Source organism: Kryptolebias marmoratus, linkage group LG15 (assembly GCF_001649575.2).
Source record: "Kryptolebias marmoratus isolate JLee-2015 linkage group LG15, ASM164957v2, whole genome shotgun sequence".
NCBI classification, from domain to species: Eukaryota; Metazoa; Chordata; class Actinopteri; order Cyprinodontiformes; family Rivulidae; genus Kryptolebias; species Kryptolebias marmoratus.
In genome coordinates this window covers 5,239,297-5,257,854 of record NC_051444.1, presented here as the reverse complement: position 1 = coordinate 5,257,854, position 18,558 = coordinate 5,239,297, and the positions used below count along the sequence as shown (strand labels likewise).

General features: G+C 39.1%; 1 protein-coding gene across 1 annotated transcript; it reads right to left on the bottom strand.

Annotated features, from left to right (window-relative positions):
* Nucleotides 1–5,565: 5,565 nt before the first annotated feature.
* Nucleotides 5,566–16,784, bottom strand: LOC108251344 (trace amine-associated receptor 13c). Its single transcript, XM_017441607.3, has 3 exons — nt 16,366–16,784; nt 7,181–7,543; nt 5,566–7,025 (listed from the first exon to the last, which is right to left on the bottom strand). Exons 2-3 carry the CDS (start codon nt 7,461–7,463, stop codon nt 6,154–6,156), a joined length of 1,155 nt encoding a protein of 384 aa, XP_017297096.1. The 5' UTR covers nt 7,464–7,543; nt 16,366–16,784; the 3' UTR covers nt 5,566–6,153.
* Between the last annotated feature and the right edge of the window lie 1,774 nt (nt 16,785–18,558).

Here is an 18,558-nt window from a genome sequence, read left to right as displayed (position 1 = left end):
TAAATACGATCACCGCTGCCTTCTTCTACAGGAGAAAGCAGCGGTGATAGATGTAGGGGTCCCAAGTTCTGTAAAATCAAGATAAAGCTTGAGAAATACTCAGAGCTGGAAGTGGAAATAGAGAAGTTGTGGAGAGTCAAGGCCTGAGTGGGACCAGTGTTGGAGCTGGGACACCCAAACTGGATGAGCTGCTCCAACAGATCGACCTCAGAGATCTCTCCAGAAGAATGCAGTCCGAGGAACAGCTAAGATACTGAGCAGAACCCTCAAGCTCCCAGTAATGTGAAGAAAGTAGAGTGAGCTGAGTGTAAATGGTAAATGGTCTCCCCTTGTATAGCGTTTTATCTAGTCCAAGGACCCCAAAGCGCTTCACACTACAATCAGTCATTCGCCCATTCATGCACACACTCACACACTGATGGTGGTGAGCTACACTCACTGTTATTTTGTGCACAATTAACAAAAATTTTAGCCTCAGAAACTTGTTGACTCATAAGTCCAGCATAATCCATTTTCTTTACCTGCTTTTCCATGCAGTATTGTTGGGGAGGTGGTGCCTAACAGCTGCATTCATTGGGTGAGAGGCACAGCGCACCCTGAACGGGTCACAACCATCACACCTTGTGACAATGTAGAGTTACTAAATAACCTGACAGTAATGGTTTTGATCTGTCACAGGATAGGGGAGAACAGGCAAACTCTACCCAGAAAAGGCTCTGAGAGGTGTTGAACCTTCAACCTTCTTGCTGTGAGGCAACAACTCTAACCACTGCCCCACCATGCTGTTCTGTACAAAAGCTGTCGATCTGTCAGTCAAACCAAAATACATTTAGGGTTTTCTGTACCATCAAAATACCATTTATTATACAGCATTTAAAAAAAATCAAATCTGAGCTTTATTAATGTCTGGGAAAATCTTAATTTTCTTTTTCTATGTCTCATAGACTTCAGTGGCCTCATTTTGTTATCAAGCCATCATGTGTTGCAGAATTTATAGTTAAATTAATGACCACAACCTGCCCAATATGTTGGAAAGTAATCTAAAAGCTTCATATTTGTCACTACCATGTCTCCTCTTGAAGAACAATCTTTAGTTTGAACTAAACATCTGAGTTACTGTACGACCAAACAACTCTGTGATTCAGAGCTCCACTGTCAGGAAGTCTCACCGTTATGTTTGCTAATAAACTGTCCTGCTGAGTGTCCCAGTGGGGAACAAATAATGCTTTTATTCCACTTGCAGGTGATTTTAAAGTAGATTTCTTACATCAAATGCTTTGAAGATTTTGTTCAATCCTTTCCCCGACTCAAAGCCATTCATATCCCTCCGATTCAGATGTTTTTTTGTATTTTCTTGGTATAATGAGACCACACACTTCAGCGGTGCAAAGAACAAAAGGTCGGAGGTTTTTAATAAGAACGGTTCCATTTGTCAATCCGGAAGGAGGTCTGAAAACGTGTCAACAGGGTCTCACACTTCACAGTCGGCACATTAAACACCAAAAAGGCAGAAGAAAAACGCTTCAGATATTCCCAGCAGTCGGCTTGTTGTATACATGTCATAAAGCCTGCTCAGTGTGTGGAAATATACCACAATTATTTTCTTGAAAATAACATGAAACACTAATTGTTTTACTGATTTATTATTATTCTGTATCATTCACGACTCTTGGTTTTGGTAACTTTTATGCTTTTTAAAATATTTAACTTCATTTACAAATATTTTCCACATAGAAATACACTGAGATCTCTTCAGTTCCTTCAAAAACATTGTTCTCTGTGAAATCTACTTCAGAAAACTGGCTTTTTTTCCTCCTTATGCTATTTTTAGCTGACCTTTTGCTTCTTTTAGCAGCATTTTGCAACTTTTAGCTTTTACCTAGCCTTTGGTAATTTCAGCTAGCATTTGCTTATCTTAGTTTTTATCTAGTGTTCTGCTTGTTTCAGCTTTTTTTCAGTAAAGTCATTCGGCTCTTATGTTTACAGAAAACACAGTTTCTCCAGTTCTCATTAAATCGGTGATGGAAGAGAAGTGATAACAGAAATAAAGTATTCCCAGTTTGTTTGACTCTTGCAAACGTGAAGTGGACGTGGCTTGCTGGTGCCACTGTGGAAATAAAATAAAATAATAATGAAATAATAACAACACGGTATCACTCCTAATTACCCCGCACCCCCGTCACCCCTCTCGGGCATCTCTGCCTTTGCCCTTTCCTCTTCAGAGCCAAAAACAGACATCAGCCACAGGTGGTCTCTGTGGTTTATCGGGTCTGACACACGTTTTGCCTTAAGAGCTTGGAGAGACAATTAAAAATTCATTAGGGCAGTGAAATGAGAGAGGATAAAAATGCATAACCTTGCTGTGGCTCGAAAGTTCTCTGACCTATCATATATGATGTCTCTTGCTGGCGGCGGTGTTGTGTGTGTGTGTGTGTTGTGGTTTGGACACAGATGTAGTGTCTGTTATTTAGAAATCTGAGCTGTTGACTGGAAAATCATACAACAGAAAGACATGTTACCAAAGAAAGTAATCTCTTTTATTTGCACATTTAAACATAAAATGCACACCAGAAAAACTGTAATTTAACATTTTGTCCTTTTAAACTCTTTTTTTTAAATCTACTTTCTTTTTCAGCTCTTTGATGCAACACGATGAGCCATGTGAGACGTGTACATGATCACCAGGAATTTGCACAAATGTAAATTATTCTGACTAACAAATAACCATCAAGAAAGTTTTTTGCTTACTTGCAAATCAGTTTTCTTTTGCCTGTTTGAAGCTAATACTTCCTGCATCACCAAACATGCTGCAAGCTGGTAGAAACTGTAAGCCAACAACTTTAGGCACGTCTGTCTTTCTTTCTGGTCTTCTGTCTTCTGTCAGAATTTGGCATTTTTGTTCTCTAAACACAGTCAGTGTTGTGGTAATGCCTCCAAGGAGGCTCTGTTTAAATCAGGGGTGTCCAATCCTGGTCCTCGAGGGCCACTATCCTACATGTTTCTCTGCTCCAACACACCTGATTCAGTGGTTAAATTACCTCTTCATGTCCGGCAGAAACCTGTTAATCACACACTGATTCAAATCAGGTGTGTTGGAGCAGAGAAACAAGTAAAACCTGCAGGATGTTGGCCCTCAAGGACCAGGATTGCCCACCCCTGGTTTAAATGGATATTGCCCATCATACTGTATGACAGGATAAAGCAGGGGCTTCCAATCCCGGTCCTGAAGGGCCACTATCCTGCATGTTTTAAGTGTTTTTCTGTCTTAACACACCTGATTTGCATGAATGAATGATTAACAGGCTTCTGCAGAACTTGAAGTCCTGCTGAAGAAAAGGGAAACAACTAAAACACAGAGGATAGTGTTTCTCCAGGACCAGGATTGGACACCGCTGTTGGTTGTTATTTATAGTCAACAGATATGCAAATTATAATCTTATTGTTTTCCAATCAAATAGATATTTTTTTTGAAACATTCAGGGTTGTGTTTTAAAAGACTGACTCAGAAATGGGAAACAGGCAGAACAAAAAAAGTGTAAACTCAAGAATTTATTCAAACAGAAAAACGAGCGAAGCTAACGTGGTTTCAGGCTGGAGCTTTCCATGCACCAACTCACACGTGATGTTAAAATAGATGCTCGGGGGGGTTAATTTTGTACGCTGCAAATTCAAAAGCCGCTCAGCGTCAAACATTAGTTAAACAAAACCTGAAACCTCAGACAAAATGAGCACAAGAGGTGAGTGTTTGCATATTAGTAAGGAAAGTTCTAATAAACAACCCATTCTCAGTTACAGGCTTTTAAACTAATTAAAAATGTTGACTCAGCTTTTTTCCTTTGCTGCTTTTTATTTTTGATGCACAACAAACCCCACATTTGTCTGTTGATCTTAGAAACTGGAAATGAAACTGGGGTAAATTCACATTTTGATTATTATTTGACACACTTGATTTGTTCAAGTTTAGGAGTTTAAATTAAAGTGCCTGCGTGTTCTAAATTAAACATAAATGATTAGCGTTGTAGAGATGTAGGAGTGCTGTGTGGATGGATAAATGAGGGCACAGATTTTGTTGTAAAGCACTTTGAGTGGCCTGGTTGGCTCGAAAGGTGCTATATAAGTCCTGTCCATTTATCTGTCTGAGGATGTCTAAGGTGCTTCGGTCCAGCCTTGAATGGAAAAGAAAATGGCTTTTTCTGACATTCTACTGTCTTGAGCTGGCCTCTCTGACACACATCCATCCTGCTGGTAAAACATTTCCCATTCAGTCATTCAGGACAGGACAAATCCTCAGAAACCAAACCAAACCAACGTTTTGCTGCTCATCTGAGGAGTTTTCTCAATTTAAACTTAAATCAAACTTTACACTTTCTGGTTTGAATTGAGAAAACTCCTCGGATTGGAAGCAAAATTAAGTCTTGATGTAAAACTCTTAGGATTTACATTTCCGATTCCTCAACATATTTTTGCAATCTGATTTTGACTCCTGTCCTTTTTTCTAATTTTTCTAGGATAACATCTTGTGGGGTGATGTAATATTTTACTGCGTCCACATATTTATGTTTCACTGCTGCCTATTGATAATATCAGTGCAGTTTAAAAATATTCAAACCATGAACCTTTAGGACCCTTTTGTTTCTTTACCATTACATCATCTGTTTACTGCTTATGTAGCCTTTAACTGGACACTTGTGCAGGTGTTGTTTTGTCTTATTTAATCAGGTATGCCTATAGGGTCGACATGCACCATCATCCTTTTTCCTGCTAGAAACAGACATCCAGCTTTAAAAAAACATGTTTTATTTCTTTTAAAATGACAGATGCGATTGTTGCGTCGATCTCCAACTAAAGGACCTTATGGTTGATCTCATGCAATGTTGTGAGAGATCATGTGGGCACAGAAACCATAAATATATGTTTGAAACTAAGAGAATTTTCTCTTTATGCTGTAAAATTGGGCTCTCTTTAGTAGGCAGTATCAAATGGTTGTTTAAAGCAGTGACTCCTGACCCTGGTCCTCGAGGAACACTTCTTCTTCTTCTTCTTTTTGTTTTATGGCGGTTTGCAAACAACTTACAGGTGCATTACCGCCACCTTCCAGACTGGAGTATAGATTAGATGTCTTATCCCTATAATCTTCCCATAATACCTGATTTCCTAAGAAAACTAAAAATGCAATTAAATATTACATCCTCAGACGATCTTTGCAGCAAATTTTTAATATCCAAATTATTTTTATTTCTATTTAACGCTCTGATTAACACCTCTCTTTCCCTACTATACTTATTACACTTTAGAAAAATATGCTGCACTGTTTCTGACTCTCCACAATAACTACACAAACCTGTATTATGTTTATTAATTATTTTCAAAGTACTATTTCTTGAGGAACACTATCCTGCATGTTTTTTTTATTTGTTTCTCTGACTTGACACACCTGATTTGAATGAATGAGTGATTACCAGGCTCCTGCAGAAGAGCAGAGAAACATCTAAAACATGGAGGATAGTGCTCCTCAAGGACCAGTGTTGGTTTAAAGAACTGAATTTATGTCTTAATCCCCTGGTCTTAGTCATAATCAAACAGCTCAGACTCAGTTCACTAAAAATCAGGCAAACAGATATGGAAGAATTTCAATACCCTGTTTAATTAAAACAATATTTTTTTTATTTGATAACACCAAATTTTAGAGTCTTACATGGTTTCAGTTTGCCATTACATCCATCTACAAGTAAATTCACGACCCTCTCCAATTGTTATTTAAAATCCTGAAAACTGACCTGTAATGAAAAAACTAGTCTTTCACGGTGTGGTTTTATTTTTCACCTGAAGGAGGTTCATCAGAGTGTGAACCAGGACATATTCCTGTACAGGCTGCTGAAAGAATGAGGCTATTTGCTGCCCTGAACACAGTTTGTCCTCTGTGCTTTCACACCTAGCTGTCCCTTTGTGGTTGAAACTCCCAGAATGCATGCTATTGCCAGGTCTGAACAAGGCCGTGTGTTTCATGTGGACAGAGCACAGGCTGGCTGTTTACACTCTGCAAACACGAGGACGAATTGTTCTCAAGAAGTGAATAAGAACATTTCAAGCAATTCAAAATATGCACCCCAGCCACAGGTACGCTTGTTGCCCTCATATGAATGAACCCAGTCCTCAGGTCTTCTCACCATGAGGGAGGGACTGCTCTCTTTGAAAGAGCAGGGTCACACCCTTCCTGAAGCGGTGGTCCCTTACGCTGTAGATAATGACATTACAGCAACTGTTTCCTGTCAGAATCCAGAAGGCAAAGAAGGAAAAGTTACACCAGGTGTATCCCACCACATTCCCGAGCACAAACACTGCAATGGGGGAGAAGGAGGCCGTGAAGGCGAATGTCAATATGCCGATTGTCTTTGCAGCCTTGATGTCCGAGAAGGAGGGCCTGTGAGAGCATCCTCCTCCCCCTCCGTCACTTAGGCTCCCCTCTGAGAGCAGTTTGCGTTTTCGTGTGTACCGTCGAATGCTAGTAAAAGACACAATGTTAACCGCTAATGTGCCACCTAAAAGTGTGAAGTCAAATGCTGGGAAAAGCAGCAGAATGTTGGCGTCCGGCGGGAGCTGACCGCTGAACAACAGTGGGGTGTAGTTGCACATACGGCTGCACACGTTGTACTCCAGAGTGAAGTTGCTGCTGAAGATGAGAGGAGCGAGAGCCAGCAGGAAGCTGGACGTCCAGGAGAGCAGGATGAGGAAGAGCGTTCGTTTTCTCGTCACCAACGCGTCCTTGTGCAGCGGCCACAGGATGGCCACGCTGCGCTCCAGAGTCATCAGGAAGATGGTGCTGATGGAGACGAACGTGCACCCAGCGAACACGGGGCCAATCAGCATGCAGGGCTGCCAGGAGGAAGAGGAGGCGGCAGGTGGAGCAGTAGTGCTGCTCTGGTACCAAATGGGAGGAGCACTGGTCACCATCAGAGAGATTTCGGTGTAGACAGAGAAGGGAACCACGACGACACCAACTATCATGTCTGCAATGGCCAGAGACACTTTCACAGGAGAAGAAATACAAGATGCTATCAGTATTCATGCTTCATTCAGTTTTTATTTACATTTTACACAACATCCCAACTTATTTGAAATTAGGGGTTGTATAAAAAGTCTGAACTGGCATTAAGATTAGGACTAAATAAGATAAACGTACCTTTTAAGTATCCCTGTGGTGTTCTTGACTGCCTTGTTTGCACAAAGACTGTAAGTGTGACCACATTTCCAACCACAATAGCAAACGCCAGGCTGACCATGAACGCCACAGCGAGAGTACGATTGATGACCCCACAGCAGCAGAGGGTACAGAGCGGTGGCAGCGACTGGCTCGACCCGTGTCCTGCCGAAGAGGCCGCAGTCAGATTAAACGGGCCGTCGGTGGAGACCAGCAGAGCTGCTGTGGCTCCTGAGATGTTGGCGTTGGGAAGGAAAGCAGACATGGCCCAGACTGGTTAGAATCCCTGTGATGTGTTGGTGGGAAGGCCGCTCAGGAAACCATGTTCTGGACTGGAAAATGATCCTGGTGGAAAACAAGAAAGTACTTTTAAGGGCGAGGGCATTGCAAGTCAAACTTTCACCTAAGCACAGAAAAAATATGCCAAACTCTTTTTAGAAAACAGATTAAAACAAACATTTACATTGAACAGTTGGGTGTTAATTACTGAAAAAAAGACCAGATCTTCCTGTAATTTTAAAGCACTAAAAAGAAATGCAACAAATAATTAATTTCTCATTATATTAAATGTGTTTTACTGTGAAATGTTTTAGAATTTGGGGATAAAAATTTTAACTTCATGTTTTCAGTCCACTGCCTAAAGCTTTAAAGAAATATTTCATATCTTTTGAGGTGGTCCAGTTGAGCAGGTCGGTACCAAGTTGGACCTCTGCCAGGATGGGTAGAAAGCATGAACAGATGCATCTTTTCAGAGATAAAGTGGCAGTTCAGACCTTTTAAAGTGGGGTTCTGTTGAAGTTGTTGGTAGCTCTTCGAACGACTTCAGTTTCAGGAAACAGAATTTAATTTTGATTGGATTAACGAGCCAATGGCTAGTCTGAGTAAGGCCAAAACTAAAGCAGATTGCTCCCATATTAAAACAAGGGCGACACGTTCATAGTGGTTCAAGTGAATGTTAATTTATAGTCATTTACATCCCCTTCAGATTCTTATTACACAGTTGTCTTATACCCTTTTTTTAAACTATCCCTTTAACTTGTCCTCAGTTCTGGGCTTATTCGACCTTCATTCATATTCATTCATTGTAAGTGGCGGAACACGTTCTAAAAAGCTTTCAGCAGGAAGACCCTTTGAAGCTCTGGATTTATCTTTAAGGCAATGCTGTGAAAATAATCAACTTTTTTTATGCACTGAAGGAGACAATACATAATATTTCGTCTGCAGGGTCTCCCTTTAATCTGTTCAGTGTGAGTGCAACAAATTCGAAGGCAAATGCTGTCAAAGCGCAATTAAAATTAATATATTATTTGCTGTTTGAAAAGTTCCTTTTGGGCATTTCATTGCTGAACAGATAATAACATCCAAGCAAATACACAGATAATGTTGCACAATGAGAGGGTGCCCGTGATGTATTTCCTTATTTTTCCTTTTTTTTTTTTTGGTGGTTACTTGCTGTTTTGGTGTGCTGAGGAACCTCAAAGCTGAACTCCTAAGTTCAAAACCAAATGTCTTTTAGAGCTGACAGCTAAATGCACAAATCCCTCAATCATCTTTGCTGTTTCCTGTGCTGGAGAGCATAAAGGTACCCACATCGAAGAAAACAAAGGATAACAGGAATGGACATAAATAGACCAGAACAAAACCGAATCTGTGTTTGTGAAGAGGGTTTGGATGCAGAAAAATAAACCTATGACAGCTGGGAGTCTCAGATTATTTTACTTTTAATAAAGTAACAACAGAAGAAAGCTTGTTTGTTGTCTTGTACATAATTCAGTTTGTATTAAATGAAGCCAAAGCTTGTGTCCAATCATAGTTTAATATCTGATGACCCTAAAATGAAGTATCAGTCTGAATTAAGATGTACTGAGGAAAAATACAAATAAGAATTAATCTAGAGGAAGCCAGGATGAGACAGTAAAACCTTTAAATGTTTCTAAATTATAAAACTGCATTGGTAATTTTATGTGGCCAGAAGCTAAAGATTTATGTTTTGAACTCAACAGAGCACAGATAGACAACCCTAATTCTAAAAAACCTTGAGACTTTGTCTAAAATGTAAACAAAAATAGAATGCAATAATTAGCAAATCACATAAACTTATATTTTATTCACCATGAAAAAAACAAAACAAAACAAAAGGTGGTATGAATAAGAAACAGCTGGAGGAGCATTTTTATAACTAATTAATTATTTGCAAATCTCATACACCCATATTTTCCTCACAATGGAACATAGTAAAGTGTTAAAACCAAGAAATTGTACGTTTTTTTTAAATATGCATTCCTACAAGGAAATTTACAAGCCCAACTCAAATTGAAAGTAATTATTGTCAGTAAAAATTACATTTGTTGCTTCAGATAAAGATAACACTAACTTTATTTTACTTTCTATAAAAGTAGACCAGAGTTTCAAGTTTAGCGATGCTGTCATCAGCACAAGCAGATAAATATTTCATTGTTAATCTTTTAGGATTTGTAAAAAAAAAAAGGCACAACTGAGCTCACTAAATGAACTGTTTTTATAAAAGAAAACATTCAGACTGTTTACTTCCAAATATTTTTGCAGCTTCAAAGCAAATGTCCAAGAATAAGCCTTTTCCAGGGACGTGGTTGTTTCTGTGTACGTTCTGCAGAACCTCTGCCTTTCGGCTCTGCATCCAACTCGCCCGCTCTCATTTTATACGAGCTTAAAATATGCACATGAATCAGACTCTGTCACAGCCTCAGACGGGTTTACAAAGAAACTGTGTCAAATGACTTACTGATTGCCTGATTGATTGATCCCATTTTCTGTAGCCTCTCGGCTTGATTTACTTTCCATCATAGCAGCATTCAGAGAAGACAGCTTCCAATTCTCCATATTTTTCAAAAATATTTTTTATTCCTTTCTTCTCCTCCATGCAGAGTCTTTTAGTTAAGCTCAGACATGCTTAAATAAATGCACAGCTACAGCGTTTGAAAACCTTATCCCTGTGAAATAAGGTTTTTGTTTTGAGGCCTTACAGCCCTCAGTGCTGTACGTGTAAAAAAAAAAAAATCAACACTTTTAAACTTTTCTCTTGTAAATTATTAAAGCTTAAATCCCTGACAGCCCCAGAAAGTATAAACATGCAAACACATGCAGTAGACCACACATTATTCATCCTTTTTTTAAGAAATATCTGTCTTCATTCCTGGTTCTTACCTGTGCTTGTGTGCCAGCTGCTGGTGAACAGAAATTAGACACCTGAAATCAGCTCCCTGCTGCTTTTGTTTGCTTCAACTTGATTACTTAGTTAAGCTAAACTATGTTTGCCATCTACTTTAATGATTATGCATTTTATTCTTGTTTCTTCTAATCAGTATGTGTGACAATCCTTCACCAAAGAAGAGCAAAATACATAAATTAATGAGATTAGCATTCCTTTAAAAATGCAGCTCAACTGCAGGCAGTTTTAATGTTTTAAACAAAGTTAATCACATGATCTGTTAGTGCTCAGAATATGTTTTGGGGATGACCCTCAGCTGACTCTACACCAAGTTTTAGCTCAGTGTCTGTAAAGTTGGCTGAATTATAGCTACTTTTGTGCATGCTAAGGTCGATTGGCTGTGGAAGACGTTTTAAATCAGGTCGACTCTAAAAGTTCATCAGTTGTAAATTTAGATCCATTAATTACTTTCTGAAAGTTTCCATAAAATCCACCAGGTGGTTCGTGAGATACTTGGCAGACAGACAAACACACAGGCGATTACATGATCGCTCATCTTTCATAACGGCAGGTGATAATTATCCCACTTCAGTCAGAAATTCAAAGTGTTTGAGCCACTTCAGTACGATGGAGTCCTGGTGCATTTTGTTACTCGAAATGCTTCAAATGTTTGAATGCAGTCCAGCTGTGGCTTCATAAATGTTCCTGTAACCCAGAAAGCCTCAGAGTTGTCTGTCAGCGTCAGCTGCCACATCTGGATCAGATGTTTAAAGAGACAGATCTGAGGAAGAACATTTATTTTAAACAGAGGGAGTTTAGATCCAAACGGGTAAAATCTAACGGTCAGCATAAATAAAATCCAGATTTTCTTTGTGGGAAAACCAGGATGGGAATAATCACTGCAGCACTGAGCTAACGTGAGCGTTGTGTCGAGCCACTAATCAGAAAACATTAAAAATCACCAAACAACATGTGTTAAAGGCCACCTTAATGACTTTCAGCTTATCGAATGAAACAAAGATTAAACTAATCAGTCACAGCTCCTGATTTTCTGTGTGGCAAAAAACAAGGCAACGAGTTTCCCCTCTTTAATACATTTCTACAAACACGATGATTGTTTTTATTATTTTTTTATTTTAAAAACTGGAACTTGGAAAAGGGTAAAGAGTTGCAACAAAAGAGCAAAGAGCATCTGAACAAGACGAGCCAAAGTTAACCACCTCTGAGCGACACTCACACCAGAATCAATGAAACCCTCTGATTAAATGGACAAAAAAAATGTACTAAACTGAGTCAAAGTCTCCAGAGAGAGAGAGAAAATGGCTTTGGACCGACCACTTAAAGAGCCTAAGTGATTCTGAAACCTTGAAATAAAATGTGTCATTATTACAGAGAAGAACCAAAGCTGCCGTTGTTTCAGAATAAAGAGTCTAATTATGCAAATTAGATCTTTTAAGAATTTATTATTACCCGCCGTCATAAAAGGTGGGCAAACATGTAATTGTCTGTGTGTGCACGTGTTTGTCTGTTCGCAAAATAACTCCATTTTAATGAAACTCTCAGTAATCACTGGATGTACTGTACGTCTGCAACCAATTACCTTATGGAGTCAACCTGAATCAAGATGGCTGCCACAGCTAATCAGTTATAGCAGACAGAAAAATGTCTATACCTTATTTTTCTTTTACAGAAAGGCAGCGGGCAAGATGCATTCTTTAAAGAAGTACTAGTTTAATTTCTCTTGTTTTCTCTTTGTGAAATTAATTAGAATCAAGAAACTTAGCAGATTCCTTTTGTTGTTGTCTTCTTGCTTGTTTAATTTATCCTGAAAATAAATCTGAGAACAATTTAAGCGTGAACCTTGATTTTTCCTGGATCCATATTCCTGTTCGATGAAACCGGATAAAGTGAAATCCCAGGCTGCACTTTGCTTTTCTCAATAAACAGGAATTCAAGTGCAGCAACAATGACGGAACGTCGTCACGTTGCGCGATCAAGGTCAGAGCTTTACAAGAGATGGCTTTAAATATTAACGCTGTGAAAGGATCTCCTGAAATGCTTGAAGTGGGTGAAGCCGGGGAGGCAGGGTGGGTGGGGGGGGGGTTTGACATTAAGCAAATCTGAGCCTCTGACTCTGATTTAGCTTTCTGTGAATGTATGAAATAATCAATGATTCATGTAGCATAAACAAAGACGTAAAAACACATTTATCATGAAGTTAATTTCTAAACCATTCAGGTTTAATATAAATCTCCTCTCAGCAGCTTTAGGCAACTGTTTGAACTTCCTAACAAAGCAGCTCCTTTACAAATAATTACTCCAAACAGGTGGCAAAACAAAAAAGGTGTTTAATTTTGAGAAGACAGACGATGAGCCTCATTTAGGGGCTTTTCGCCATCACCTTGAGTGAAGATGACAGGCGGAAGTCTTACCTGCAGCAAGACCTCGGGCGAGTGACACGAGAGCTAACAGCAGAGGCAGAGGCAGCACGCACGCACGCACGCACACACACACACACAAACACACACATGCAGCTGTCAAAGATCCCATCTCAACATTTTAAGCACCAGTATCCTGGCTGAGAGTGGAAAATGAGATGCTAGGCAGTCCTACATGTACTGATTTGTTATGTTGATACCCTACTACCTGTCTAATTTGAGACAACTTTACACAGAATAAAATACACTTTATTAGCGCCACCTGTTCAGTTGCTTGTTAACACAAATTGCTAATCAGCCAATCACACGACAGCAACTCAGTGCATCTAGGCATGTAGATGTGAAGAAGTCCAAACCAAGCTTCAGAATGGGGAAGAAATGGGATTTAAGTGACTTTGAATGTGGCGTGTCTGTTGGTATCTAAGAGGACGGCCCCAAAAAACGAGACAATATCCAGTGAGTGGCAGCTTTGCTGATGTCAGAGGTCAGAGGTGAATGAGCCGACTGGTTGGAGATGAAAGAAAGGCAACGGTAACTCAAATACAACCAGGTCTGCAGATCGGCTCTGAACGCAGCACAGGTTCAACCTTAAAGCAGGTGGGCTTCAGCAGCAGATCACCACACCGGCTGCCACTCCTGTCAGCCGAGAACGGGAAACTGAGGCGGCAACTCCAACAGACTCAACAAAACTGGGCAATAAGAGGTTGGAAAAAAACTGCCTGGTCTGATGATTCTCTAACAGTTAATGGTAAAGCGAAGAGCTTACGCACATACGCAGCAGAGCATGTCTCAGGAATGACTCCCAGCTACCAGGACGAATTTAAGCTCAATATATGTCAAATTGACTAAATATAACCATTTCTGGTTTTCTAAGATCAGTTAATTGAAGCAGCCATCTTGAATGGTGCTGACTAGAGGTACAGCCATTTAATTAAAAGTTTTATTTTTTAATGCTGAGTCAGCGTGCTCAAATCCAATCAGACCTTCCCCTTTAAATAACACGACTGATTTCTTTTTTCATGCTGGAATGGTTGTGCAGTTTTTTCTTTGTTTTTGTTTTTTTTGTTCATGCATTCAGTGAATCGACTCTGACAGGACTCTGACCCTGACTGACACATTCAGGCATTTGGAGGAAGGCTGCCGGGGCCCGGTCAGGGTTCTCAGGCCTGGGTCAGGATTCTCCAACCAGGTCACCACACACACACACACACACAGAGGAAGAGCGGTCACGTGCAGCAGTAACAGCAGCAGACAGGTCTTCTCTGAGCAGCCTGAAGCTTCGAGCTGCTGCAGCACGTCGGCAGAGTTTCAGCCTTCTCCTCACATCTTCGCCCGTCGCTCCATCTTTGTTTTTCTTCTCGTTGTTGTCGAATAAGTCAACATCCAACACATTCATCCACTCAAACCTGGACTCATGAATTACCTTCTTAGCACTGTTATTATCACCTGCTGCTGAAAGGCAGGGTTCCCCCCTGAGTTACCTGGGTCTCTGTGTGTTTATTTATCTTTTAGCAAAATTTCTCATAAACCAGTTGACAGATTTTTATCAAAAATCTCAGAAAATAATCACTGGATGTTGCCTTCAATTTAAAGATTATTTTAGTTCTCAGGCCTCAGGCAGCATCCCAAAAATTTTTCACCTTTAATTATTTTCAATTACACTAATTCCTTTATGCTTACAATATAATCTGTAAGTTATTAAGAAAGTATTTTTTCCCAGTGACATATTGTTGAATTACTTAGAACAACTCTACTGTAATAAGAACTAAATCTCCCCAAAGAAGGTTTTTATTACCCAGTTTATTTGAACATATTTCTGCTGATATTTAAAACCATGGATCTAACTCTTCCTGGTTTGTTTTCCTTCGGCATTTTTATTTTAAAGGTAAAAACATTAACAAAGTTTTTCTTAATGAATACAATACGGCTGGCCCAGTAATGACCCTGGTTCTGATTGAGCTGAAAAACTACAGTTTGTTCCTGAACCCCGATTTAAACGCAACTTTATTTACTGTTTATCACAAATCAAATCATCGTCTTCTTTCACTCAACAAGTATCCCTGAACTAAATTTACTGCAAGTTATTTAAACGAATAAACACACAAAATGATCATAAATTAAACCTGCTGGAGTTAAACTCAACAGATTATAGCTGAACTGACTGCTGAAACGTCACGAGCGAATTATGTGTTTAAAAATAAACGTTTTCTGGTCTTCCTTTCACTGACGCCTCGTTTGTTTTAATCTGATGTTGGACGTCACGCCTGCATCGCTGCTCTAAGAACAGACTGAAACATCCACCCAACGCTTCAACATCTCCGGCGCTTTTAACTCCTACAGTCCTGAATGAAACTTACCTTCTCTCTGAAGCAAAGAAGACTTGACAGAGATGTTTTCAGTTTTAATTATTAAATAAATTTGTGTAAAAGCTGAGTCAGCATTAATCCTGTTAGGCACCTCTTTATAGTTTCCTTTATGCAGTTTTTGGTTTTTGGTAAATACTTCGGTAAACTTTCAGTAGTTCCACCCATTCAGGGATCAAAATGTTTATACTTTTTTAAATGATTCATTTTATTTAACTTTTTTGGTTTCATTAAAATGGAGGGAGATCACAAGTTAACTTTTAACTATGTTTTGTAGCTAATTTTATATTTTATGATTAGTTTGACAAATTTTAGGCTTTAGCTACTGTTTTACTAATTTTAGCTTTTGCCTCTTGTTATGCTAGTTTAGCTTTTAGCTACAATTCTGCTAATTTTAGCTGTTAGCTACTGTGCTAATTTTAAGTTTTGGCCACAGCTACTGATTATCTGGTTTTACCATTTAATTATAATTTTACTGGCTTTAGCTTTTAGCTACAGCTTAGCTAATTTTAGCTTTCAGCTACAGTTTTTCTAATTATAGCTTCTGCTTTTTTCAAATTGACAGTTTAGTTTTGGCTTCTTTTTTACAGAAAATGATTTTTTTCTGTTTTTTTTTTTTTTCATTATTTGAAGTTGTTTGTTTAAATGTCATTAATGGTGTTTTAATGGTTTTATAGATATTTGAAAAGACACACATTTAGTGTTGTGCAAATAAATAAATTGAATAAATTAAAAAAATAGTCTTTTTTAGCAATTATAAATCACATATTCAGCAGAGCAACAACAACAGATCTAAAGTTCACAGAATTCTTTTGGTTTGTGAACATTTTTTGAGAAAGCAATAACAAAATGTTCTTTTTTACCTGCTACTTTAGGAACTAGAATGCAGCTAAATTATATTAAATCATTAGGAACACCGAGCGTGTCAGTTTAAATCTAATATTTTAGCTACAAATCCCAATAAATTCAAATATTTACAGTATTTGGTCACTTATAGCACGATATTATCTTTCAGGAGCATTAATGCTCAAATGGTTTTTTGCTACCATTTGTGCAAAAATTTAAAATAAAAACATAAAAACACACAACACTAACACAAAGTTTTGAATAAATGCATGAAGCTCAGGCTCAAGCAGCTGTCAAACACATAAACCAGTAAATCAGACGGGATCTTCTTACCTTCTTTCCTCTTTTATGAACCTTGGAGGAAGAGGAAAAAAACAATCCAGTTTTAAAATGTTGCCTGAGAAGAACTTAAATCCAGTTCAGCGCAGAAGAAAACGTGGAGCTGTGCTCTTCATCGTTCCTCCTCCTGAGAAGCACTCCAGCTGTGCTTCCCTGTAACTCAGCCTCTCCCTCCTCTCCCTCCTCTGCCTCCTCTGCCTCTCCTGCTTCTGAGAGCTGAAGCTCCAGCCTCTGCTCCCCCCCCCTCTTCCTCCTCCTCCTCCTCCTCATCACACTCTCTTACCCTGGAGCTTCAAGGTAGCGTTTTACTCTCCTTTCTCTTTCTTTCCTCCCACGTTTCTGACGTCCATCCCTCCCTTCTTTCATCTTCATCGCCTCTGCAAACATCTGCCGGGTTTCGCAGCTCCTACTATCGACACACGCTTCGTTTTCTTCGTTTGACTCTTTCATCAACTCTCAGGATTTTTGTCCTCGAGTTTTATTCTGTCTTTACAGTAGACCTTTCTTTCTTCTTCGTGTGTTGAAAAGATTTCCTGATTAGTATGTATTCTGAATAAAAAAGACAAGGGAACGAAAAGGAGAAAGAGAAATAAAAATCAAGTCAAAGAGAAATTTTACACTAATATGAGGTGACTGCACTACACATGACCTTTGCCTGTGGGAAAAGCTCCAACATAACATACTGCCAACATAAACAGCAGGATTCATGAGATCCTGACCTCGAATTTGATTGGAAACGCTGACATTTGGATTCAGTCCGATTCAAGATGGCTGCCACATCCAACTGACCTTAAAAAAAACAAACAAACACAAAAATTGCAACAAGATATTCATCATAATTTGGCGTCGTAGCAGCTGAGACTGACCCCCAACACCTAATCTGAGCGCTAACAGGTTGCACAAGATTTACCATGAGCTATTTAGAGGCAACAATATGTCTGTTAGCAAAATATCTCAGGAACCACTGGACAGGTTTGAATGACGTCCTCAGGAAATAATCTGTGGATATGCAGTAGATCTACTGATCAACTATTAAAGTCAATCCAATTCAAAAGGGCTGCCACCTTAATCAACCTTAGCCAACACAAAAATATCTGTAACTGAATCAACTTTACAGATATGGAGCTAAAACCTGCTGTGGTAGTAGCTGAGAGTCATTCACATTATGAGCTCTGAGTGTCTTTGTGACCAGCTCATTCGGCAGCAACACACCTGAGATTAAAACGTAAGTTTAGAGTCGCGCTCAGCTGCATGAACACTAAAGACGGAAGGAGGGAATATACGGCTGCACACGTGCTGAATTACGTAACGCCATCCTCCAGGTTTGCTGTAAACCTGCCAGATAAATAACTACAAGACATGTTGTAGAGAAAAGGGTCACGCTGTTTGTCTGATTCTGGTCTCCGATAAGACGTGACCTGGCTTTTAGTTCAGAGCATGGAGAGGCCGAGCAGCTTCTGACGGTACCACATGGTCAGCTGCTCGGCCCGACAGCCTGGAGCCAAACAGCGTCACAGAGATTCTGCTCCCTATAAATAAAACAAAACAGGCAGCGTTTACTTAAAGATCTGGTGGCCCAGAGGGTCTCCAAGGTTAATCGTACTGAGTCTGATCAGTTTCCCCTACAAAAATAAAGTTAAATTCCTTGAAGGAACGAATATCGCCCAGTTTTCACTAAAATCATCTCATGTGCTGCTACCACACCAAACCTTAGCTCAATACCTGTAAAACTGACTGAGCTACAGCCATTTCTATATTTTATAAGTTCAGCTAGTTGTGGCAGCCATCTTTAATGGGTTTGACTCCATAATTGAATCAGTTGTAGATGAAAATCTAATGATTACTGACTGTGTGTTTCATTAAAATGTTTCTTTTCGGGCAAATTAGATTATTGTATGCCGTCACCTTTCTGTGGCGGTCAAGAATAAATAGTTACAATACTACTTTCAACTACTTACAGTAGTATGTATAATGTTCACTATTTGTGTTTTATTACAGTAGTTTTCATGCATGAACATTAAAAAATATTCCGATGAATAACATCAGAACTGGGAAATCAGAGTTCCTAATTTTCCCCTCATAAAAATTTTAACTAAAATGCCTCCTTAATGGAATTTTATTACATTTTATGACCAGAATGATACAAAAAACCTCACGAATCCAAATTTCCATAAGATAAAAAAGCTG

Excerpts from the sequence above, each read along its gene's own strand:
- LOC108251344 (XM_017441607.3), bottom strand. The coding sequence starts at position 7,463 with ATGTCTGCTTTCCTTCCCAACGCCAACATCTCAGGAGCCACAGCAGCT. Across the intron at positions 7,026-7,180 it reads ACCACAGGGATACTTAAAAG|TGTCTCTGGCCATTGCAGAC; the intron begins GTACGTTTATCT and ends CTCCTGTGAAAG.